The sequence below is a fragment of the Candoia aspera genome, chromosome 2 (genome assembly GCF_035149785.1).
Source record: "Candoia aspera isolate rCanAsp1 chromosome 2, rCanAsp1.hap2, whole genome shotgun sequence".
NCBI classification, from domain to species: Eukaryota; Metazoa; Chordata; class Lepidosauria; order Squamata; family Boidae; genus Candoia; species Candoia aspera.
The window spans coordinates 209,674,238-209,701,115 of record NC_086154.1 but is presented as its reverse complement, the minus strand read 5'-3'; the positions used below and the strand labels follow the sequence as shown (position 1 = coordinate 209,701,115).

General features: G+C 38.0%; 1 protein-coding gene across 1 annotated transcript; it reads right to left on the bottom strand.

Moving 5' to 3' along the window:
• Positions 1–1,124: 1,124 nt before the first annotated feature.
• On the bottom strand, positions 1,125–26,878 carry ALDH7A1 (aldehyde dehydrogenase 7 family member A1). Its single transcript, XM_063295276.1, has 18 exons — positions 26,609–26,878; positions 25,008–25,061; positions 24,547–24,612; positions 22,749–22,829; positions 21,711–21,834; positions 20,827–20,959; positions 18,918–18,962; positions 17,564–17,641; positions 14,496–14,593; positions 12,934–12,975; positions 11,384–11,478; positions 10,716–10,800; positions 9,035–9,141; positions 7,996–8,112; positions 4,714–4,811; positions 3,582–3,655; positions 3,096–3,171; positions 1,125–1,578 (listed from the first exon to the last, which is right to left on the bottom strand). Exons 1-18 carry the CDS (start codon positions 26,810–26,812, stop codon positions 1,524–1,526), a joined length of 1,632 nt encoding a protein of 543 aa, XP_063151346.1. The 5' UTR covers positions 26,813–26,878; the 3' UTR covers positions 1,125–1,523.

The following is a 26,878-nucleotide window of genomic DNA, read 5'->3' as shown; positions in this document are numbered from 1 at the left end:
TCCCCTTGGGATGGTGCACATTATACCTCTGCTCTGCAAGCTTCATTGGCTGCCAGTTTGCTTCCGGGTGCAATTCAAGGTGCTGGTTTTGACCTTTAAAGACCTACATGGCACTTTACAACTTTGAGGATCCCATGGTGAGCCTGCAAGGTGGCTGTGTAAGTGATGGCTGTTCCCCTGCAATTTTGGGTTTATAGGGTTTTATGCTTTTTCTTTCATTTATGTTTGAGAGTTTTATGCTTTTTATTATTATGTTTTGTACACTGCCCAGAGTCACATTTCATGAGATGGGTGGCTATATAAATCTGCAAAATAAAATAAAATAAAATAATTTATTGCTTAAAATCAAGATCAAAAATGGATCTTTCACCGTTAGGAAGATTGCTAGATTATATATTCTAGCAATCTTCTCATTCACATACATAAAAAAATCAGAGATATGATTGTGTTTAGCCCTTCTTCATTCATATTTTTAAAAGTACTTTTAATACTTTAAAAAAAATAGGGTTGGGGGGGGGATAAGCTTTTGCTTGGTTGAATGAGAAGACTGTATTTCTCAGAGCCTGGCTCTGCCGCTCCCAGGAGCCTTAAAAACCACCCTTTGAAGCTTTCTATAATGTGATACAGCTCCCTGAAAGCAATGCTTTGATTCTAGCACCTGAATGAATAATAGAAACATTTTGAGGGGCTGTCAAATGCTTCAAAAAAGCTCAAGGAATTTTTGTGTAACAAGAACAAAGCTATTGCTGCACTGATTGTTTCAACTTAGCCCTAAAGGAGAATTTGTCAGTGTTTGTTTAAGAGGGCTGTTTACGCAGCTCTGCTCCATCTGCCAGTTCTGTTTCAAGATGAAGGAAGGCAGCTTCATTCCACAAATCATACATCTCTACACTAGCCTTTCCTAAGCCTCTCCTAACCTACGCCCTCCAGATGTACAGGAACGCAATTTCTATCGTATCAGACACGCTGGTTGCAGGTGACGGGAGCTGCAACACCAGCGGAGAATTCTGCTCTAAGAATAATCCTCTCTAATCCCAGGGAAGATTTTTTTTAGCAGGAAGACAATGTGGTTTTCCAAAAATGAACATTTTGAAAAAATAAATAATCAGTCAGGCACTCAGTAATAGCAAAAGCTTTATAAAGTTTATTTCTGCACTGAAGCCAATTTCATATCAATTACTTGCAAACTCATTGGCCACCATCGCGCTGCCACTGTGGCAAATGTAAGAGACATTTTAGGATTTGTGTAGCTCATAATCCAAATGTTGTAGCTGATGATCCAAATTCTACTTTGCTACCAAACTCTTCATCTGACTTGCCCTGCACAGATTCAGAGTCTGGGCACATTGTTACATTGATTGCCATGTATAACATAATTTGAATTTTCTGGATGAGACCAGCGCAGCAGTTATAAACATCCTCAATGTTTGAAGTTTCAGGTAGCTACGGGTTCAGGTTTGAAATCAATAGATGCTTGGTTCTTTAATGCCAGGTTCACCAAAGGAAGTGCTTCCACCTGACACTTAATTAAATTTGATTCCCTGAGCAAGAGGCAAATCTTTGCTGTAATTAATTGTGCTGAAAGATAAAACAGAAAAATTAAATATGCAGATCTTAGAAAGAGTCCATCTAGACCAGACTAAATGCCTATCTAGCTCAGCACTGTGCTTCTAGAATAATCAGCCATGTCAAACAATGTTCTCACAGAGTTGAGAACATGGATTCAAATGGAAGCACATCAAGGCAGTGTCATAATACTGGAAAGAGCCATTAACATGCAGGTTTGCTAAGAAGTTTCTGTATTCATGGACACATATATCTTTTTTCTTTTCAATTCAAAATTGCTACACAGTATCCAATAGATTTAACAATGCAAGTGAACATTTCAAAATGGCAGGACGAAAAGCATTAGAATGAATATACATGAACAATTCTCTCTAATAATTCTGTATCCTACCGTAGGACAAGTTATATAGAACCATCCGATTTCAGTTAGTTAACCATTCTGTGTCCTACGGTTTCCAGGTGTGTTGTTTAATTAAAGAAAAACAGCTAATGAAATTCTGTATCAGATTAGGGAAACTATGCATAGCTGTTCCAAAATGGGAATATTCCAGGATAGAACATTCTGCACATACCCTACCAGAAAGCACATATGTATGTTGCTATCTCCTGTGTTTTAAAATACCAGTTACTGCCATCTCCCATGTTTTAAATACCAGCTAAAGCTGCTTTCTCCATAAGCAAGCAACATTTTGTCATCACAGCAGGAATCCGATTACCACCTCAATAAGCATTTTCCATGGTCTTTTAAAGATGACCTAGAAACACTTCAGCCATAGTGTAATGCCTTTGAGTCCCCCTAAATCTGTTTGCAGTTTCCTCCCAAAATCTCACATGTCATCAGATATAAAATATAAAATCCTCTAAAATGCAGTTGGGTCTTTAGCATTTTTACTCATTTATTCCCTCTTCCTCTTTTGTATATATATTTTGATATTTATTCTGAGTTCATATACACCAGTGTTGCATAAAATACGTTTCTTTTAAGGTAAAACTGTTAAAATGCTTGGCAGAGTATGCCAGTCCCACCTGCAAAAAAATTAGCTGAATAAGCATAGTTTGCTGCAAACCCTACATTTAGAAATGTTGTATCATCTTAAATTTACCTCTAGAGCAGAAAGACACAACTAGAGGTCATCCTCAAACTTTGAGGGACATGCTTAGTAGGCCAAAAAATAGGGGCACGGTCCACATGAGAACTAATTTTGATTTAATTCAGTTTTATAATTACATGTAATGTCATTTAAATTAATTAAATACAAGCATTCAGATAACTCCTCATGCACTTAATAATTTCCCCCTTCCCACACATTTAACATCTTTCGGAGGGGTTCTTCATTCATGCCCTACTGAGATTTTATGAGTTTCTCTGTCCCTCTTTAGCATGATTTGGAGAACATTTATATCAAGCTTCACCAACCTGATACCCTTTAGGTATGCCTGGGAAATTACAAAAGCTGAAGTCCAAAGTATCTGAGGACACCAGATTATGGAAAGTTAGTTCCACATGTACATAACCCTTCAGATCTTACCAAGTGGATCGTCTCATATACTGCTTCCATGAATCACTACCAGATTCCCTTCCATCACCTGTGTGTTTATTACCTCCTAGAAGAGGAAAGAAAATAGAAATTATATTTCTAAAGCCAAACAGTGCTACTATGCATTTCTAAGTCACATAAAAATGAAACATTTTCACTGCATTCTTTTTTCTGGCAGAGATTTAATCTCTTTGAAATCAAGAGAAGAGAGAGAAAGAGATTGATGAGTGAGTGCAGAAGTGTGAATTGCCTACAAAGAAGTCCAGGTGTAGTTCCCTATTAACACACCAATAAATATTAGTCTGTGCACTCATAGGTTAACTTAACATAGCTTAACACAGATCATTTTGCATATGAAGCAAATATGCTTGTGATTTCTATGCAACTGGAGAACAGAATCATCCTGAAACATTTACAAGCACTTGTTCCATGCATAAAATAAAGTTATGGAGATCTAGGTATATCTATACAACATACCAAATGCACCTCCAATTTCAGCCCCACTAGTAGGGATATTGACATTAACAATTCCACAGTCTGATCCTTTGGGCCTAGAGAGAAAGAAAAAGATGTTTACTAAACTGTAAATTGATATGAATTGCCCCAAAAGTCTTAAACTTCAGAAGAATTATCCGGGATATGAATTTCGAGTATCTCATCTGCATTTTTGGGGCACAGAAGGCCACATAAATCTATTTCAGCAAAGCATTAGGTATTACCAGTAAAATAAGCCATAGGTGGCATTACATTCTGCTAAAATTACACCATATTCATTCTGATCTTTCTGGACTATGTAAGTGGGATGGTAAACAAGTTGGCACACGTTATCATCTTTGTTAACAGTAGCCAACTGTTCTTCTTGGCGGAAACCCTTTCAAGAAGTCAGACAAATCACTGAACAGTCTTTCATAATAAATCCTTAGATTGGTTTATAATCTATATACAATCTAACTTTGCAAAACCCTATAGTGAAAGACAAATTCCATCAAATCAGAATACCATTTGTGGATTACATTAATAGTGTTTTTCACAATAGATCACTTTTGTCTTTACAAATGTTTAAAATCTCTGAACTTCTTTTAAAATCACATGTGTGTATGTAAGTGTATGTGTGAATAAACACATACCACACAGATACATATTTATGTAATCTTCCAAGTTTTATTTTCTTTCAGTTGTGTTTATCATTTTTTAAAAGTTTGTATTCATTTCTATGCTTTATTAGTTTGCCTTTTTGCTTTTTAAAATTAAAAAAATAAATTTTTAGAAATATACAGAGTGTACCAAAAGTCAGGCCCCACAGGACAATCACAGTATGTTTTATTAATTAGTATTTGTTTTCAGAGAAAATGTTACTGTACTTAGGAATGTTCAAAGGTCATCAGTCAAAAGAGTAAGGAAGCATTTAGAAGACAATGGCAACCAATTCAAAAATTTAAGGTAATTTATATAATTACATTATGTCTATATTTTATGGACCCTGACTTTGGATATTCCATGTATATGGATAGCCTCAAAAGAGGAGAAATAAAAATTCAACAACTAAGTAGTTATGTTGTATATAAGCAGATTCCTATTTTCTCTCTTAAAGAAAAGGGAAGAGTTGTACCCAAGCCATCGGAATATTCTGCCCAAATCCTTAGTGAAGATGCTGCTGGACAAGCCTTGTTTCACTACATTGTTCCAAGCAAAAGCTTCTTCCTCTGTCTGAAAGGCAAAATAATTGAAAACTACATGAACCTAGCACTGAATATACCCAGAAAAATAGGGAGATAAACCAGAATTTCTAAAACTTTTAAGCATGTACAAGACCTAGTAACATCACAAAAAGACTGAAGTGTGCCTCAAAATATACAGCAATGATTATACCTGCTTTTCCAGTGTTCACTGCACCCACCACACTGGGCCCAGAACAGGAAGGCCTTATCATAGCACTGATCTCTCAGCCAATATACCCTTACTCTAGAGCCACGGGACATACTGTGCTTCCTAGAACCCCAGGGTTCTGTGAGAATCATCCAGGAGTTCCACGTGACATTTTCTGTTTATATTGTATGAAATATATTATTGCAACTTTAATTGTAACATTTCATTCAAATAAAATGTATGGCATGATACATATTTATTAATGAGATCTGCACTGATTTTTCACATCGAGAAGGCTTCCATGGGTACCTCAAGTTTGAAGACCACTGCTCTAGAGGGTAGGTAGGACGAGGGTTCACTGGCTCAACATTATCTAAACTTTTTACACTAAGTAATAGTACCAGCTTAAGTCTACATAAAAACTATTTTTAAAAAGTAGCCTTCCGTATTCACAAGTGTTCCACTCCTGCCAAACAATCTGGGATAATAAGAGTGTGAAAATATATACTTCACACATGCACAAAAGACTGTACACCATTTTGAACATGCATAAAATACATGAAAGCACACTGAGAAGCACAAATATGTAAAACCATTTATTATGGATATCAAAGTCTGGTAATATATATTTTAACTGTAGACATAGAAATCCACAGATAAAAAAGGCCTCCTGTAATTCATTCTCAACATATTAAAAAAAAATACAACCAGGCTGCTTCTTAAAAAGCCAACCAACCAACCAAGCAGATCAATTACTTTACCAAGAAACAAGCATGTTTCTTTACCACCTGAGCTTTGATGGTATCCAATCATCCCTGAGTTGGCAGAAAACAGGACTGGCATGAAATCTTCTGCTCCCATCCTGCTGGTCCCTATCCTGCCTCTCTTGCCTAACAGGTTTTGTACATCCTGAGACTGCTCTTGGATAATGTCACAATGAGTGGGAAAACGCTACTTTCACACTGGCACAGCTAAGAATGACTAAGACTATCTCACTCATACCCTGGGGATGAAATGAAAGCAACATTATGGGGACATGGCAAAAGAAGATGGTGCCAGGACACATTAATACTGGATTAGGAGGAAGTGGGGGAAGACTCTTATACAATCATTGGGCAGATGGAATAGCTGGGCTTCCAGGCCACTAAAATGCAGACGTTCAAAGACTGTTTGAAGAAAGCTGCCTATAACACTGGACAGAAATAACTATCCAATTCTTAATTGAGGTAAGAGCTAAACTACTAAATGTAAAAATGTGTGTTACGCTGCTGCCCTTTTGTTAATCACTTTATTAATTAAGTATACTGCAGCCCAGTTCAGATCAGGACAACCACAAACAGGCTGAGGGAGGCTTTCTTTAGGACAATTCTACCTCCTCCCCAAATAAGGATTTTTAAATTAAAAACTCCAATGCTAGCCATGGAGATTCTGCTTAGAACACTCATAAGGCATTTTCTTTCATACCAAAGAAAGAGGCTGCCCAAATGCAATCCTGACCTGGAACAAGCTACTATATTCTTACTATCAAGGAAAAAAAAGAATTTAAGCCCAATTTTAGTTTCTCCCAGGTAAGAAATTCAAGAGACATCAAGAAGGAATTAATGAGACAACCTATGCTGCAGCTAATAGGCATGACAGAATTCCAGAAATAGTTGCATTTTAAACTCTGATGAATTGGACTACAAGGAACAAACTTTGGGGGCTACGGCACAATTAATATGGGTGGTGCTAAAAGTGCAGCAGATGGGACACAACTTGGCACAGGCACATCACACAAATGGGCAGGACCAGGACTTTTGTGCAACAGGGCAGAGGGAGGCAAATCTTTACAAAAAGTGTTAAGTCTTTTTTAGGAATTGCACTACAGTTTCTTACGTTTCTTGACTTAAAATGGAAGGAACTACACTGCTGAAATGTGGTATTTTGGTTGGAGGAGCACAAAAATTTGATTTCTGGACCCAAAATCATCCCCTCTGTAATAGGCAAAGAGCAAATGTTTTCTTAATTGCAGGAAAAAAAATATTTCCACTGTTTTTGGAACATAAACCTTCAGATGTTGGATACAAGAATGGAAGGAAGAATATTCTTGCTTTCATACAATTATTTATTTATTTGTTAAAGGACTGCTTGTCTGATCTATCATAATCCTGGGTATCTTACAAATATTTAAAAAAATAAAAAGGATAAAACCAACATAATCTACTACCCCTATCCAAGATTCCAAGATTCTGGGCTGTTTATACTATTTCCACATTTCACAAGCTGCAGGCATTCAAAGATGACAGCTTGCCTAAAATAGTTACCTCCATGCTAGCAATAACTTCGTTTTCAAAAATATTTCCATGCCTTGTCTGTTAAGATCAGGGCAAGGAAACAGGTATGCAAGCAGGGGTAGGATATGTGCCCTGACCTTTCATTCAAGGGAAGATGCATATAAAGGCTGTAACTTCTTTTGGCTGAATTTAATTTCAGCTTTCATGGAGCAAATATCCCATTTTCCCTTCCACGTGTACTGTATGCTTTTTTTGCATTTATATCCCACCATTCCTCCAGGAGCTCAAATGCAGTACATTTTCCTTGAATCTTACTCTCGCAAGGGATCCGTGAAATAGACTGAAGATAATGATTTGTTCAAAGTCACTATATGAGCTCCAGTACTCTACTTCCCTTTGCCAATAAGGCTTCCCTGAGAAATATAGTACATGTTTCTTTTTTAATTGTGTTGAATGAAGTGTGCCAATAATTTAAAGTCAAAAATATAAAAAAGAAACAACCTCCACATCAGCAATTACAAAAACATTGCACCAGAATCATAACATTCCACATCTGGTATTCCCTGTAAAACGGCCTTGGATAATCCCAGAGGGCTGACACCAACAGTTCCCCAGTGCTTGAGTTATTTACATCCAAAGGAGGAGGAAAACTCATACAGCTGCATCAGCTTCCAACACTATTATTGTAGTCCCATGGATTTCAAAAATTATATAACCTTTCCAGCATGTAACAGAAGAGCTGCTTTACTTACCTTGAATTTCAGCACATAGAGAATAGGAGCAAATGTCTCTGTATGCACAATTGGAGCATCATGGGGAAGGCCAATCACAATGGTTGGTTCAACATAGTTTCCAGGGCGCTCTATAACCTTAAATTTAAAGGAGAAAAACAACAACAACACTCGTTTCAGCCAAGTCAATCTCCATGTATGAAAACATCTACTGCATAAAATTTCCTTCAGCACACAAACCATGCCTAAAAGCAACTGCAATTCTAAATATTAGAGCTTGTCAGAAGTGTCAGAAACATGTTTGTGCAACCCGAGTCTCCAGGAGAGTTATATTCATTTAACTGCTCATATCAGCTGATTTGCCTTTCTTTGGAAATAGCTAGTTAAAAAGACACCAGAAATACCTCTGTTCGTGCCAGATCAAGGAAAATATAAACTAGATTACCAGTTATCAATAGGAAGCTGTTTGGTATCAGATTGGAAAGTTACTCAAAAATAGTCTATTTTTTGCTTCTTCTCAACTTCCTGTAATTGGGCTTCCTACAGTCATAGGAAGTCACTGCTCTGCTTCAGTTGTGTAGAAATCTGTATCTGCAAGTATAAGGTCTCCTTCAAGTCAAGTTCAACTCCTGAAAACTTCATGGACACATATATGTTACTCTGTCTTCATTTTGTGGTGGTTAAACATAACCCTCCACAACATTTTTTTTATCTCCTAGTCTACCTCTGGAAATTCTAGGTTTTCACCCGTTCTAGTACTAAACAGGATGACTGTGCTCAGTTTGGCTAAATTCAACTAGGTTGAACTAGGTTCTCTTGTATGGGAAGTCTTCAAGAGTGATAAAATATACATTACTACAGGCTATATAAACTTTATATGAAGAGATAGTATGTGGGCTTATACCACACGAAACAAATTTTGAAGCTGAAGATTATTTATAAGGTGAAGAATGAAAGCAACAATAGTTTGATGGGGGAAAGTAATATTGGTCGGAGCAACACATTCTTCAACATCACAGCTTTTAAGTTTTATTTTATAGATGGAAATGAGAATAATCACCTTCCCACCACAGACAACAGAGCCACCTTGCTGTTTGGCCAGTTCCACTGCATCAAGAAACAACTTAACTGCTTGCTTTGTATGAAGAGGACCATATAAGGTGTTCGCTGAAATTAAAAAAAATTGTGAGTGGAATCCCAATCAAAATGTATAAGAATATACTGAGAAATCCATGAATTTTTTTTTAAAAAAAGCTATGGCTCACTCATGGCTACAGCTGAAACTGCTGGAACTGCTTGAAACAACTTTGTTATATCAGTACATGGTCATTCGTGTACATGGTACATCAGTTGTTCAGTCGTTAAGCCGTGTCCAACCCTTTGTGGCCCCATGGACCGCAGCACGCCAGGCCTTCCTGTCCTCCGCTGTCTCCCGGAGTTTACTCAATTTCATGCTCATTGCATCAGTGATGCTATCTAACCATCTCATCCTCTGCCGTCCCCTTCTCCTTTTGCCTTCAGTCTTTCCTAGCATCAGGGTCTTTTCTAGTGAGTCCTCTCTTCACATTAGGTGGCCAAAGTATTTGAGCTTCAGCTTCATACATGGTTATAAACAAAGAAAGAGCTCTCAGATGAGGCCTGAACACAACACTAAAAGCTACTGTGACTTTCGGATACTATGAAAGTACATCCACAGTAAATATTTGTCTGAGCAGACAATGACCAACTCCATCCAACTAACTTGTTTTGCTAATGACATATTTATCCCTAGGAAGGAAGGAAGGAAGGAAGGGAGGGAGGGAGGGAGGGAGGGAAGGAAATGATGACTGGAAACAGTCATTCCATGTTAAGTACTATCTAATACTCTTCCAAGTTCTCATGCTTTTCTCCAAACTCCATTACTTAGCATCCTAAACCTAAAAATGCCAAGCCCAGGACTGTCTGCACTTAAAGGTATCTACTCCAGTCATTGATTTATGGTTCCTCTCATATGTCTAATAATTTGGCTAGGGCTAACACACAGTCATTCTCATCACTCATATTCTGTCAATCAATTATTTTGGTGATTTAACATATGACTTTGTTTTTTGTAGAGATTACTCTTTATCCCTTTTCTTCAGAGTTTTTTCTTAAAGTCTCAGCAAACAGCTTCCTTCCCATAGCTATATCTGAAACAGCTTTGGATAATTTTTCTTTCAATGCTTTGCATACTTGTTCATCTTAAATCTTCTCCCTTCTCCCCAGAAATCTTCTACAACATTCACTAAACTGCCACAAGCAAATCTGATTACTTCCTTGGGTACACTTTTTCTACTTTTATTAATTGAACAACTTTTTCTCATTTGGCTAATCTAATCATGGGTCTTGGTGAACTCAGATTTTAGGTCCATAGCTCGGTTCCTCATTAGGCAGTCTAATAAAATGAACAATGTTTCTTTGTCAGCCTTTCCCAATGCTCTCTAAAAATGTTGGGCTAGCTTCTGAAAAGAGTGTCCTTTTCAAAATTTCAAATGCGTGCACACATGCACACACACACACACACACACACCCCTCTTCTCTTTCTCAGACACTGTGGTGCAAATAAAGAACAAGAAAAATTATGCAGAAGTGTCTCTCCTGCCAATGATCACACAGACATGGCATATCTTTATGTTCCGTTCTGCTGCATATTGGCCAAACGTAGTTAGATTACAGTCTGGTACTACCATGCTTCCTTTCCATGAACAAAGAGAGGCTCTTACCATCCCATGGCTCTCCAATACGGACTTGAGCATATGTCTTCAGGAGTTTTTCCACCACTTCATCATGGATGCTTTCATGCAAAAACTAAGCAGAAAGTCATGAATGTTACTGACAATAACAGCACAACTTCAACATCCTATGGAGAAGTCTGGTATCTTCTGAAGATCATCCAGATTTTTCTAGTACCTAAATTCTTTAAATTTATGACAAGTAGCCTTTCTCCACTTTTATGTGCTTAAGTGGTACTAATCCATCTTATTCCCAACCTGATATTTGGCAAAGGCTTCTTCCAACTCATAGAATTGGAAGGACTTTTGAGAAGAAGCAGTAAAATATACTAGATCAAAATCAGTCCTTTATGTGAAACTAGGTTTTAGACTCACATAAAGTCTGTCTTATTCTGTTCTAAACTGCACAGAAAATAGGACAGGAAGTAAGGAACAAATAGAACATGGTATCTCTACGGGCAGATATTATAGTACATTTGCCAGGGGCAAGAAGCAAGAGGTATGCACAAACCCCAAATTCATGCTTACTATCAATAGCATGCAGAAGATATAAATGGCATGAGTGAGAGATCTACCTACCTACCTACCTACCTATCTGCCCACCCAAATATCTATCTAAACATATATCAGAATACACAAAGGCATCAAGAATTATTTACCAGCCTCCTGGCAGTTGTGCACCTCTGGCCTGCTGTCCCCACAGCTGCAAAGAGGGCAGATGGGATGACCAGGTTGAGATCTGCATCTTCAAATGCTGCAAGGAATTGATGAGAAGCAGAAAATGATGGACCAATGCAAAACATAAGCAAAATAAATACCAACTAGAAGATTAAGAAATTAAGCAACAACTACTGATAAAAGAGTGACTATCAATCATTTTTTATTCTAAATACAGTATATCCAAGACATTTATAGCCAAAACAAGACATCTGCAAAGGTCAGTGATTGTAGAGTTTATCAAACAACCAAACTTTATTTTGAATTAAGGAAGTCTTCTATGTCCATACAGAATTGGAAAGAACATGGAACTTCAGATGGAAGGAGGTACACCAACGTTTACAAAGCAGAAGGAACTTAAAATTAGCATCAAGTCCCAGCAGCAGAGTGGAATTTTTAAACGTCCACACATAATTCCCATAGCCATCAGAACATTAAGGTTTTCAGTACAGTAGTACAGTACAGTTCAGTACAGTACAGTAACTTTACTTCCATTCATAGTAAGACCAATATCTGAAAATCCAAGCCATTAGTTCCCATAACTTATTTAGTCCAGGGCCTAAATTCAGGCTTCTTCCTCACCCAAAAGGCCAGTCCAAACAGGAGTGGGGCTTTAAACAATTACGTCAGCCACAACACTTTACATTAAGTCATGCCCCCATTTAATCCATTCTTCTGTTCCAGAAGACAGCGCATGGTCCATTGGGGAAGACATGAATTACGGCAGTCAGAAAAGGCATACTGTGATCCCCACTGATACAGCCAGCTTTACTTATGCCCTGTCTTTCTCCTATGACACGGCAAAAATGTGATACATTTTTGACGGATGCCAAGCAAGATCATCTGGTGCCTGTTTTAGCTTCATCCAGTTTACCCTTCCAAGGGAGGGAAGGACAAGAAACACAAAGCACACATGGGGCAGCAGGCAATCCTGGGGAGGATGAGGAGGCTGGCCTTTGGGAAGGGGATTTACTCAAAACTCCAGAACCTGGATGAATCAACTTGATGAGTCAGACTAGGCTTGCAGACTAGTAATTCCCTGACTTCTATGGAAAATTAGCAAGTATGGGGCAGTTATTACAGGCATTAACTGTTTTCTGTTGTATAAACCAAAGTGAAAATGAGAAAGGCCAGCCATGACTAGAAATAAAGGGCACTTTCTGAATCTACCCATTTTATGCAGTGAGATTACCAGATTATTGAATCGTGGACTGGAAGGAAGTAACCAACAGATGAAGCAAAAAGAAAAAAAAAGTAGAGACAGAGTTGTCAGAAAAAAATAGTATGCATATAATTCAAAAAGCATTAATAGTCCATCAACAAAGCATTTTCTGCATTTCAGTCAACTATTCAAGTGGCTACCATTATAGGCAAAAAGCGCACATGTGGACAATGTACAGTATTAGTTTCTGTTCACATTCAATGAGCCAAGGATTAGCAAATGTACTGCCAGGCTTAACTTTTAACTTTAAAATTGGTAAAAATTAATTACCAATAATAGCATTGTTTCCACCAAGCTCCAACAGGCATCGTCCTATTAAAATAAACAAACAGTAAGTCACATGAATCTAGCCATAGTTTCCATTAACTAGAATTTATGCCATCCCACCTCCCATCATGTCATCACAATTTTATTTAAAAAAACATGTGAATCACAAGAAATGAAAATATTTAACAAAAATCTACTGCAGTTCTTTCGTTTATATGGCTCCCTTTTATACCCACTTTTGCTAGCCATTTATGAACAAATAGTGCATGTTAACATCTCATTTAGGTTTAGGGTTTTATATTTTGTTCTAATTCTCAGCAATGGTAAAAATTAGAATTTAAATGGTTTAGAAGACAGTTTTAAACATGGTTCTTGACAGGATCTTTGGTCCAAAAACTGGGAGAATAATGGCAGGCATGACAAGTATGAAAAGGTCTCATCCTTCATAAATGAAGGCAGGCAGGTGGGCAGATAGGTAGGTAAGTACATGGCTATCCAAAACAGACAAAACAACAATAGTGAATTTTTTTTTCCATAATTGCTTTTTCATACATTTTCCATCCAAACTCCACTAAGAAATGTACTTTTGCAATTCTGACCGTTTGTAGCATAGGCACTTAGATTGTCTATCCTACTATTATTCAGAATAATTAGATTAATGCCTTTGCGGGGAAGAACTCTTAGCTTGTACTCTTCCCGTATTCTTTCAGGATTATATTAACCCAGCGTTATGAAAACTCTTTTCTTTTTATTGTTCAGTTTGCTACATTAGCAAGTGTAATATATTTGCAACCTATTTTGTTATTTGAGCCTCAGTAACGTGTTACACACTGGAGTTACCAAAAGAATGGTACCTGCTAGCACCGGGTGCATTTGGGCATGTAAATTCTTCCATATGCAAACATACAGTTGTGTAAGATTCAATAAATCCACAGCTTCTCACTACGTATATGCAAGTGTACCTTGGCAAGCACTTCTCGTGGGAAGCAACCTTATCTTTCCTCTTCTGATCCTTTGGAAAGAGTGACTTTAACTCTAAAAATCTAACTCCTTTAGTCCTCATCCTCCAGGAAGAAAAGGAACAGGAGCTTCTAGATAGGAGGCAGCGGGAAACATGGCTGCCACATTTCACAAATGGTCAGCAAACAGCCAGAAATAGAAATAAGAGGGAGAGGAAAAAGTGAAGAGGTTTTCTTTCCCTTCCCATTGGGCCCTTGTGGACATACTATCTTTTCTTGATAAGGAAGCCCAAGTCTCTGCAAAGAATATGGAACTCAATGGTAATAGAAGCAATGACTTTGAACAGTAAGCCAACACCACAATTTGTTAATCACTATACATCTGCAAACTAACTTTAACCTGGGCATTTCTCTTCCATGCATCCAGCATCATTAAAGTAGTACTTCTCAAACTTAGCAACTTTAAGATGTGTGGACTTCAACTCCCAGAGCTGAGAATGCTGGCTGGAGAATTCTGGGAGTTGAGGTCCACACATCTTAAAGTTGCTAAGGTTGACAAACTCTGCATTAAGGGGAAAGGAGAAATTGTTGTAATATTACACTTACCAAATCTCTCCTGTACTGTCAGAGCTACCTGCTTGCCCACCTTGGTGCTGCCAGTGAAGGAGAGCAGATCAATTCGCTCATCCCTTGCCATTGCTGTGCTATGCAAGACAATACAGGAATATTCTCAGATAGTCAGATGTAGAAAAAGTAAAGCTAAAAAGCAGCTGGGGAAGAACTCTTGTTAATTACCATTAAGAACTACTGTGTTAACAACAATGAAACAGCTGATACAAGCTCCATTATACTCTTCATACCATTTTGCTCCTTGATCATAAGAGAAAATTCTTTTAAAATGTCTATATTTATACAGCATCAATAGAATGGCAAATGCTTTAACATTCTGCTCTGTATCGACCCAAATGAATGTTACACATAGGAAGGACTCATGTTTGGTAGACAGAATGGAGAGACAACTATGCAAGGGAAAAAATGAATTCTTCTGTTCAATCTCCCCAGTCCACAAGCCTTTTTGGTAAGGCTGCACAATGCCTTGGGTTCAGTTTCAAAAAGTTTTCCAGAGTGCCCTGGACCATAAATGCAGCAACTGCCAGTGCTTCGTTGCAGAAGCTGTGTCAATTTCCATTGTACACTGCTGCCTTCTCCAGGGAAAAAAAGATGTGGCTGCTTCAATGTGTCAACTGAGTTTTTATTTATTTCAACTATTTGTATGCTGCCTACTCAAGCAACTCTAGGCAGCACAATACTACATCAAAAACAATCATAAAATCCAAAATCTTGAAAACTTTAAATCTTAAAAAGATCTGTTGCTGTCTTCTAAATTCACTCCCCCAAAAGCCTTATAAAAGAGGAAGGTCTTTAACTGCTTCCAAAAGGATAAGGATGGGGGCTATCCTGTCCTTAGTGGGTAAAATGCACCACAGGAAGGGGTTGCCACTGAGAATGTCATTTTCTGGGTTCCTACCTTTAATTTCATAAAACCTGTTATTTAAAATGTTCACATTGTATTAGCCAGGTTTCGTTTCCCAAAATGATTTTTAAGACCAATGCAACAGAAAGACTTTTATGTAAGCCTATATATGATATTGGTTCCTATACATAGAAGGCAGGCTATATGGCACAACTCTCAAATGCAAAGCCATGCCTTAATTTCTTCCTTTGTTCTCTCAAAATTTCTGAAAATGTTTCAGCTTCAAGACAGCACCACATGAATTAATGGTCCTCCAAAGCTGCTGAAAAGAAAACAGTCCTCTCCTTTGATAGTCAGAATGACTTTCCATTATAAAATTTTACGGATGGGGAAAGCCGTTTTTCAATTCAAATTCATCTTCTTTTTGATGCAACTACATTTTGTCATCATTTCACCAATGGCAGCAGATTTAAACTGCAATTCTACACCTGGGACTGCAGGATTACACTACCAATTTATGTTCATTGAGATTGCTATTTTCTTTTACAAAAGTGCTCCTCACTTAAGTGACACACTACACAACTATTTCTCTTTCTTAAGTTCAGCCAACAGTATGGAAAAGAGAGAGAGAGATTTCAGACACAAGGTATTGCCCCTTTGAGGCCAGACCAAACTGCCAACCCACTTAACTGTCCAGACCCAGAACAAAGCTAATGGGAGGAACACAAGGATGTAATTAGTTTTCAGCAGAATTGGATAAATTTCCAGGCAAGCTAGAACTTGAACAAAATCCATTGGGGGTAGGGAGGAGGGAGGCTGAGCAACACTTTGAAATCTGTAACGTTGTTGTTTGAGAATAGAACTCAGTTGAATTAATTAATTTGCTATGGCTGCGATGTCGCCCAATTTCCAGGGCTCTGAGCAGTTTCTATCAATAACAAGATTAAAAAGAATAGCCATCACAATGTAACAGTAGCCTCCGCTAACTGGGCCACCCAGAGAGGTTGGTTAATCTTCTTTGTCCCCAGCACTTTCCTGAACAGCCATGTCTTCGCAGCTCTGCAGTTGCTCAACAGGGAGGGGATGATCTGGATACTTGGGGACAAGCTATTCTACAGAAGGAATCTGTAGCCATCACCCTTTCTTCAGTGAATACCCTTGTGAGATTTCAGTCACAGAAGCTGAAGGTATGGAGAAGGAGAATGGATGTTTTTAAAGAATGATGGCATTCCTAAAGAGTGTAGAACTGATTGCCAGAAACTCAACACAAGCATCAACGTAAGCACAAAAACATGAAAAAGCACAAATAATTTATTTGGGGCAATAAAACAAGCAAATTGTACTATGTCAGAAAGAGAAGGCAAAAGGTGAGTGAGAACTATAGAAGAAAGAAGCATAAAAAATACCTAATAAGTGAAGTACAGATAATTAGTCAACTGGGGAGAAGGGAATGCAAGCAGTGACTCTCATAGGCTATTGGACTAGCTGCTGAAAAGGAAAAATTACTCCTGACTGAGAGTCTAAGGATTGGGAATCAATTGATTTATGTGGAGCATATTGTAATAAAAGGAATTATATACTTGAATTGAATTTGCTCCGGGTACTTGAAAACACCAGTCAATCATTGTCTGACTTCTAACATTCTGTCCACTGAGCACTTCTCTCTTCCCCTTTCATCAGCACTACAAGAAAGCAACTTTTCTTTCAATTTCTTCATTCTTCTTTCAAGAAGCCAGCTGGGTGACCTTGGGCCAGTCACTTACTCTCAGCCTAGGAAGGAGGCAATGGCAAACCACTTCCAAAAAACCTTGCCAAAAATACTGCAGGGACTTGTCCAGGCAGTCTCCAAGAATCAGACATGACTGAATAGATTAAAAAAAAAACAGGTCTAACACATTTCATGTTTGGGAGACAGAACTGTCCCTCTAAGCATGCCCCTCTTCAACTTCCCAACTTCTGAAGAAAGTACCTGCAGAAGCTGAAAAGAAGGCAAGAGAGAAGATCTGACATTAATTTCCCCTCTTCCAGGTCAGAATCATATCTCCAACCTGGTGGGGGAAATACTAAGAATCCAATGGACTGCGGATCACTATATCAGGAACTGCAGGATTACACCCTTAGAAACAAACCAAAATAACATGATTTCAGTAGTACTAGAATTTGTCTAAAATCTACGTAACATTGAAAATGTTGCACCTACCCAATATCTGCTCCACCGCAAGCCAGAGAACAAATAGCACCAGGCAGTTTGTTATTCTCCAGAACTTGTGCAATTATTCTGGTAACCAAATAAGACATTCATTAGTGACACAAATTTTCCAGTGGGGAAAATAAAATATGTTTGGATAGATATCTAGTAAGATTTCTTTTTTGACAATTTCATCTTGCAAGCGTATCTAGATGTTGTTAAATAAAACCCTTTTTCACAAAAGAGACAAGTGCTGCTTACTACACTTTAAGAGCAAGATTAGAATTCAAAGAATAAAATGGTATTTAATTCTGGAAAAATTCTAATTTAATTAACTCAGCAAGCCAGACAATATACAGCATATATTCAATTCAAAATAACCCCTTTGATGAATGCCGAGTGTCTGGACTTAAAGATCACCTTAAATCACGGCTTTTCAAACAAAGAACAGTAGACTTGGTTCACACATAATAGTAAACTTTACACCATATCTTACAAATTATAATGGCTGAGTTTGTGCATCATGCTAAGCCAAAACTAATAAACCACATTACGGTTTATCATGGTGTTGAAACTAGCCACTATCTCCCTTCTACAAGAATCAGTCATACTCCCAAGAATGGATCATAACATCTTCATTAATCCTTTGCTTTTCCTGGTTAAGAGCATAACTAGTCACAAAATTAACTATCATTTTGGTACAGTTCACATATCACTCTGGAGATTGGGAGATCACATAACTGCGATCACAATTCACACTGGTCTGTTAATAAGCAAAATGAAGAAATCACGTGGGAGAGAGATTATACGTCAACTACTGTCACCAGAATTCCCATCCATTTACCCCATTTCACATGGTATTACACAGCATTATATGTACCTCATGGAAAAAAAAATATGAAGGCAGTTCCTGTCCTAACAGCCAGGAACCACGCTGAGACAAGGAACAGGTCTCTAGTGTTTTATTGCTGCTACATAACAGGAAAATCCTAACAAACTAAAGAAGCATGGGAAAAACCCAGACATATAAACCCCAAAGGTTAAGGCGGGCCCGATCTGTGCCTCTTGGAATGGCTACCTAATTCCTCAGTGCTACGCATGCGCTTTACAGCCTGGATGGGAGCCCCCTGCTCTCCATCCGTACTCATGACAGTTCCCACTACTATTTCCCACATCGCCTAATTGTAGAGTTTTTAAGCCTAGAATGCCTTCACAGAAAACTAGCGCGCGTACCACTGGGTGTCCAGGCATCTCAGAAAAAGCCAAGGAAGTGGAAGATCTAACAACAAGCTTCTTAAAGCAATGTGGAAGACCAAACAAAATTGAAGTTGCACGCAAGTCTTATCAACAAACGAAAGAAACTCACTTTGTAACAGCCACACTGGTGAGAGATGTTGTCGGTGCACCTTTCCTTTAGAAGGAAGGGGGGGAAAGGTCAAGATTCTTAGAAATAGGAATAATCTATATTAAAATCTATATTAAATTAAGACACATTACTACATTTATTAAGCACTGAAAACTACAGAAGTACAGGATAGCCATAAAAGGGTTTTCTTCTAAAAAAACACGTACTGAAGTCATAAAGAGATTCCTACAGCCTATAGTTCTGAAGTATCAGGTCACTGTCATGTCCTTAACCACGTTTTAAACAGCCAATTCCCATTCTAAAAACACAACTCAGAAACCTACAGCAAGCTACTCAAGTAAGAGTTGCTTCTAAAGGGTTTGGGAGAAAAGCAGTTTCAGAAAAATTAACACGTCATAACAGTCTAATTAGACACATAGCAAAAAAAAATATTAATCACATGATTTCCCTTTATCTCATACATTCAACCAACGTTCCCCAAGACTCCACCTGCTATTTGTTTTTATTTTTGGAACTATCCTCATGTGAATAAAGTTATTTTAACAGCATAAATGGCCATTTGTTTCTAAAACTGATTAGCTGCTTTCTTGCAGGAACTGTCAGGCTGACATACAATAAAAAGAACTCACTGTGTGGCTGCTACTCAGTTTGTTCCCACTTTTACAGCATTTACTTCTTCAACTCAATTACTTGAACACAGACTCTGTTCACAAACAGCACTTAAAACCACCAGATTTCAGAGCTTGATAGCAGTGTAACTTGGGGCGGCTTTGTGCATTCACCAACCTGACACAAAGCGTGAGGATGGTTTGTTTGTTCTATTAGCCATGACCCAAACTGCGCTACCTCATATATGGCAGACATGGGAAGCTGTTTTTAAACCTGAGCAGCTAGAAATCTTGGGAAGTGCCTAATGATCAAGACTCATCCAGAGCCAGGATGGGTAATTTGTGGCATACCAATTATCTTGGCAGCATAGATGTCTGGAGCTACACTGTGCCAACTTGAAGGAATACAGGTTCCTTACCTTCTTATATAGAGGAACAAAGAAACAGCAAGATACAGTATATTTACTGCAGTATTCACTGAGTAGGTGACTGATCGCTGTCTTGGATTTTGCTCCCTTTTCAAGCAATACTATCTATTATATATTAGTACCCAATATGTTAACTAGTATATGAATGCTGTCAATGAGATAAAAGTACCAGCTAATTTCCTGAGGACTGGTTAACATACAGTTGCTTTGTATGACTAGTTGCTGCAACACCCCATGTTTCTGTACCATTTACAAATGTCACATAATCACTGGCTGTATATTAAACATTAATTTGGCAATCCAGCACTCTGCTTCAAAGCAGCAAACTGGCACCCTAAGTATCACTTACATTCCTCTGAGTTGGTGGGGTACAGGCAACAGTATGGTGACTTGCTAGATAATCCCTAGAATAGAGATCCTGTCTTGCCCAGAATAGTGCAAGCATGCTTGAAGTAAAACTGGGCTCTGAATGTGATTGTGGCATCTGTACATACTACCATTCACCTGTTAGGTAGTTGTACTTTTTTGTGACACTTAATTGAGAGTAGTTATCCCATTTTAAGCCCAAATTATCTCCCCCCGCCAAGAAATCTTTCCATCCATTTTTAAATAGAGATCATTCCACAGCATCCATTTCTCATGAGAACATGAATAAAATTTTAATTTTCTTCCCAATAGGAACTGCCTTTAGTGTTGAAAAACTAACCAAATTCCAGAGAAATGATGTAGTAGTCTTGCTCGTCATCAGGTGGGGTTAGCCTGGCTTTATACCATTTTGACTTTTTATTTATGTTCCATGTGCACATACATTTGTATAAAGTGTGGAGGCTGCCAATGAAAACACTCATCCTGAAATCAGAAAGAAAACCTTACCAGATGCAGACATTGCCACAGACCAGTGCAATTGCATTGTTCCAGCCATAAACTGCAACAGGAAAATTAAAGGCTGTGATGATGCCAACTAATCCCAAAGGGTTCCATTGTTCTATTAAGGCATGTCCAGGTCCTGAAAGCAAAACGCATTTTTGTTTGGCAAACAAAGGCTTTTCTTTCTTTTTGTTTATCTATCCCATTGTCCAAGGAGATCAGGCAGTATATATAATAAGTATCCAAACTTGTAAGTTACAACAATTCTTCTATTGTTAGCGTAAGTTACTAAAATTGGCCCCAGATCATGCAGCACATTTATCTTAGTTAATAATCACAGAGCAGTAGTCCTAAGATCAAACATACCAAATAAGAGCTTAATTCAATAGTCAGGCCAAACCCATTTGTATTTAAAATATGGTTTTCAAACAGGTTACTACAGCTTTTTATGGCAGATCCATTCTCAAACTTAAACTTTCTTTCCAAATAAGCATATATAGGGGTATATATAACCTCAGTCAAGATTTCCACAGATACAATAGCAATTTTTCTTCCTTGTTCTCCCTTTCTCTCTGGAGCAAATTTGGGGGGCTGGGGGGTTGGGGCAGGAGGGACTGAATGTTTATATAGAGGTAGAAACTACTGTGTCAGTTATATTTCCTACAAGACTGGAGAAAATCCATAAATTATATATTTTGACCAAGTTTATGCAAGGTTGATACAATGTTCAGTTGGGACACATAAGCATTTTGACTTGCCCTGAAGAATATAAACTTAAAATATTACCTATGTGCAAAATTATTCAATATTCCATTACTGAGATTTTCTACACCAGGTTAGTTCAATAATATTCAGAATTCATTCTTATGCAGGCAAAAATACAAGCTTACTTTCTGAAGGAAGCATGGGTCCACCAAACATTCGAGATAAACCAACAGCATAATCACAGATATCTACATATTCCTGGACTTCACCAACACCTTCAACAAAGATCTTCCCCATCTCTAACGATACCTAAAAGCATTAAGGAAAGCATTACTTGTGTGGAATATGGAACGCTTACACTTTCATTACATCCTCTCTGCGGAACACTGCCAGAGCACCCTAAAGGAAAAAAACATAACTTGCTGGCCTAGTCTATCCTATTTATATAATTATATTATATATGCAACCAGCCAACCGCTCATGCTGCTGTGACTGTAAACAGTAAATGGAAATACTAATGTAATGGGATTGTTTGGATTCATCTGATGAGTTCTAGAATCTATCCACACCCAGTTCTTGTGCCCTGCAATGCTGAACTTGAGGGTAAGCTAAAGTGCAAGAATTATTCATGCAAGAATTAAACAGCAGCACTTTTTTTGCTAAACAAAACCCAGACACCCAAGCATCCAATGCTTTTTTTAAATCACCTTGTCCCTATGAGACAAGAAGGCTGAAAAAGAAAAAAAAGCCTGCTGCTTGAATTGGTTAATTAGGTTGGTAGTACATGCTGACTGCTAGCTGCTACTCAACTAACAAAAGAAACTTGAGCCATGGAATTATTTTTAATTTTTTTTTTGGAAACAAAACCCATATCCCATAAGAAATGAAATGCTTACATTATTTTAAATGTTTACTTTTCACATTTTCATTCTGTCATAACAACCAATTCAAAAAGTTAAATGGAATGTTTCAAACGGAGCTGTTTTGTTCCGAACTCAAAACATGCCTCCCTTTTCTGTATATCTCTAGTACTTACTGTCTTCAACGTTAATCAATGCTTGCGAAAAGAAACCAAGTCTGCCGTCATATCAATATAATGGCATTTGTCAGTGTCTGGAAATCTAATTGATTAAATTAGCACTGCACTCCAGAAGAAACACAACAGGAACTATTGTATTTCTTTTTACTAATTTTGTGATTATCAATTACATGGCAAAACTTACCAAATTTCCCAAAATTTTGATTTTGTCTCTCAAGGCATTTCCAATCTGTCTCACTATTTCTCCTCGTTTAGGTGCAGGGACCTATAGAAAGAAAGCAAAAAAATATTTGCTTAAGCCCAGTCTTTCAGAATCCTGCATACTTTGCCTAAAGTCATACAAAATCTATTTCTGGACAAAAACAAAATGACTTGTCATTTTACCAGTATGAATACTCAACAAGACCTGTACTGGAATAATAATACAAGCAAAAGTATGGAAGTTGCTTGCATATGAAAATTAAAATATTCAGTGGCACTTGATTAAAACAGAAATCAGGAAAGCAACATATATTACAGAGATTTAAATGTTAAAGCATGCTATATTACTTTAAAATCAATGTAGTTTATCTTACAAATTTGGAATTTGATATAAAATAATACCTTGTGTGACGGGATTAAAGAGTACATATTTCAAATAAATTAGGTGAAACATCTGCACAGAACTTGGGAATGGGTAGTTGTTGAGTAGGTAATTTGTTTCTGCTCGTTCAACAGTGATTTTAGCATGCTATGCAAACATGCTATATATATATTTGTTAACACAGAGTTAGCATGTTGTGTAAATCCAATCAAGTGTAAGCTAAGGTAGAAGCAAGCTCATCTTCAACAAAGACTTTATCGTCCAAGAATATTCCAACTATCATAGGGACAATTATGACTCAAGGTTAAACAGAAAGGTTCTTGCTGAAGGGCAAGGGTACATAAAATCTTTACATGACAGAAAGAAGTACTGGAAATCTCAAACAGTCAGTAACTATGGATATTGATACTAAAATCTGGTAAGACTGTAATATAGTCCTAACGAGTCAGTGTCTGGTTGTTATGAGATTCAAAGACTACTGCAATCTACACCAGTGCTATTCTTACATGATCAAGTATACTTTGTTTCAAGGGAAAATTTGAAACTGTATAAATTCTTCAATGAATATCAATCAAGTTTGCAGTCTGTCTCTATCTTACAAAATCCTGTCTAACCAACTTAGTTACACATTTCCCCATTTTTGCCATTATGCTTTTTGAAATAAATATATTACTATTTTTAAATATCTTGAAAACTCAGCTATCAAATTAGTTGAGCCAGCAGAACTGAAGCTAAGAAAATTAGGTCATATTCCAACATTTATTTTGATTAAAATATCATGCACTGTTTAAGTGGAAGGAAGTTCTATGGCATATAATTTAACTTATTCTCAAATGAACCTAAATGAATAGGATCAGATTTTCTGGCATTAAAAAAGCATATAGGAAAAACACTAGGTGATACTCTTAAGAGAAAAAAAAATCAAGCTATTCCTCTTTCTAGGGAAATTTGTGTTGGTTGATAGCTTTCATGTCATTTACTGAAGATCTCAATAAACAGAATTTGAACAAGCTCTGAAAAGAAACAGATTTGGGGGTCGCTATAAAAATATCCATAGAGTTTGAATATGGCTACTTAATCTAACTAGAGTATGTTCCCATTAAGGGTACAGTTAGAGCAGTGTTTTTCAAACTTGGCAACTTTGGCTGGCTGGGCAATTCTGGGAATTGAAGTCCACACAACTTAAAGTTGCCAAGTTTGAAAAATACTGAGAGCATTTCTAGACACAATTTCAGGCAAAGCCTCAGATTGTTGCTTTTTATTTTATTTATTTCAAAACTGTATAAAGCACCTTCTAGGATAATTCTCTCCTAACAGCCTTAGGTGTCATACCCACTGAATAGTATTTTTCTACCAGAATCAGATATAGTTCAGGAAAATATAAAGAGGTTTAACTCACTTCTGCCCATATTTGCCAAGCTTCTTTAGCTTTCTTTATTGTTTCTTCATAGTCTTCCAAACTTGCCTAAAAGGAAGCAGTAAAAAAGTGCTACAATGGACAAAGTGATAACACAGGACTGAACTGCAGATAAGTCAGTGGAGAACCATTTCCATGATGTAACCAGGAAAAGTACACAGATGTGTTCATAAAGTCACCAGGAATCAAGTTCAGCTTGGAGGCTTCACCATTATTTAAACACCAGATTAGCCCTATTTCTACCCAAAATCTCCATCCGGTAGGAAAAACAAAAAAGGGAGATTAACTATAACATTTTCTACTTGCATTGCTTTTAGCTATTCTGTATTTGTTACTCCTCTCATCAACTTTCTTAATATTCCAGCCTTGGGATCTGCTCATGGTTTTTTTCCCCTAATGGTGCATTTTACTAAAGAGTCAAATATATATATATAAAATCTTACCTGGCAAACTCTAGCTATGGGCTGATTATTTGCAGGACAATATGTTGTCACAATCTAAAAAAGAAAATTTAATTCCTTTTAGTAACCATCCCTATATCCAAAAACCCCATGGTCAGAATGCAATGCAAATTCAAAAGCTGGCACAATTTGTGGCATTCACCTGGGTCCAAATCAAGAGGGCAGTTTTTATGCTGAGTCACATTGTAGGAACTGATCAGTTAGAGCAGCCTTTCTCAACTTTTTGACCCTGGAGGAACCTTTGAAATATTTTTCAGGCCTCGGGGAACCCCTGAACATTCAGGCTCAAATATAGGCCAGAAGTTACAAAATTATTATAATCATTTAATGTGTAGGCCTGTATATATGCATTAACAGTGTTCTGTTAAACTAGAAATAAAGAAGGAAACTTACCTCTTCAATGTGAAGTTGCCTGAATCTGAAATAATTTTTTTAATAAATTGTGATATCCCAGGGAACCCCTTAGTGAACTCTCACAGAACCAGAAGGTTCCATGGAATCCTCATTGAGAAACCCTGAACTAGAGTGAGTTCAGGCATATGGCAAAAGTCCAGGAATCAATCTGTACAAGAAAGTGTTGAATGCTAACTGTGGAAAAGAGAAAAGCAAGAGATGTTGGTGGTTTTCAAAGACCTGAAGTGCAGAATTGCCTCTGTACTTCCACAGGAAAGACCAGATCAAAAAAGAGAAACTGCAAGGAAGGTGGTTTCAACTGCAGATTAAATGAAACAGCATGAGCTTTATGACAGGGAAACAGATCACAGCAGGAGATAGCACACTTTCCTTCACTGGAAGGCTTTAAACAGGCAGTAGCTGAGAAGGATGTGATTGCCTCTAGGTTTCCACCAATTCTGTAATAGTCCACTGTGGATATCAATTCTTACTTGGTCATCTTCATTTATGAATTTTCTAGCGAGCCACATGCCATGTATTGTTTTAGTCTCGATTGCTTGACTGCAAACTAGCAGTGCTAAGGACCTTTGTGCAGCCACTCCTAACGTGGCAGGCACCCCCCCCCAGATGTGCTGGAAATAACAACTGCTAAATTTCACTGCAGCTCTGGCTACATTGGTTACCACTTCCAGGAGTTGCAGCCCCAAAGCCTGTAGAGCTCCAGCCTACGGAAGAGTACCTTAGTGTGGCTCTGGTGACTCAGCCTGATCACCATCCGAAAGTCCAGTCACGCAAAAGTATTATAATGAGGGTAAGTAAGTAAGTATACGGTCTGCGACATTTTAAGTCTATTTGCCGCTGAAAGTCACAAAAGGGGCGGGTCAAAAGAAGCTGCAGGACTGGAAGACAAATATTCTCTTTCTGAGCTGAGATAAAGGAATGATTAAACCGAGACATGTCTCTTTCTGCCAATTCTGATAAGGGCTGCAAACTTAATTGTGAGACGTGGACTACGTTCTCGAAATGCAAAGACAAAAACCATCAGAAATTCAAAACCGCAGACCTAAAACGAAGACGCAACTCTTGTCTTAAACAACTGCAGAAACGACTTCAAAAAGTGCCCGCAGGACGTTTCGTCCTGGTTTTTGGCTGTCCGTCAAAACTGATCCCACCCCGTGTTGCCAGCCTACCTCCCCTCTTCCTCCCCAGGAGCCATTGTAAACTCCCTCGTTTTCTTCTCGAAGCCCCAGTTCTTTCAGCCACGCGTACTGGGCTTGGTTGATGAGCAAGGTCGACATGAAGGCGGCCGGTCTGTTGCAAGAAGCGGTGAAGGAGACCCTCTTCCTTAGCAGAGCCCGCCTGGCGAGCGCCGAGACCCCGACTTGCAGCAACATAGCGCGAGGGGGCCGTGGCACCTGAAGGCACCAATAGCCAAAGGGGCGTCAGTCAAGGGTCCACCC

Bases quoted from the DNA above. Each gene is read 5' to 3' on its own strand.
- ALDH7A1 (XM_063295276.1), bottom strand. From the start codon at position 26,812: ATGTTGCTGCAAGTCGGGGTCTCGGCGCTCGCCAGGCGGGCTCTGCTA. The intron at 24,613-25,007 runs GTAAGATTTTAT...GCTTCCTTTTAG, and splicing joins CCATAGCTAGAGTTTGCCAG to GCAAGTTTGGAAGACTATGA. The intron at 18,963-20,826 runs GTAAGGTTTTCT...TTCCTTCTAAAG, and splicing joins TGTGGCAATGTCTGCATCTG to GAAAGGTGCACCGACAACAT.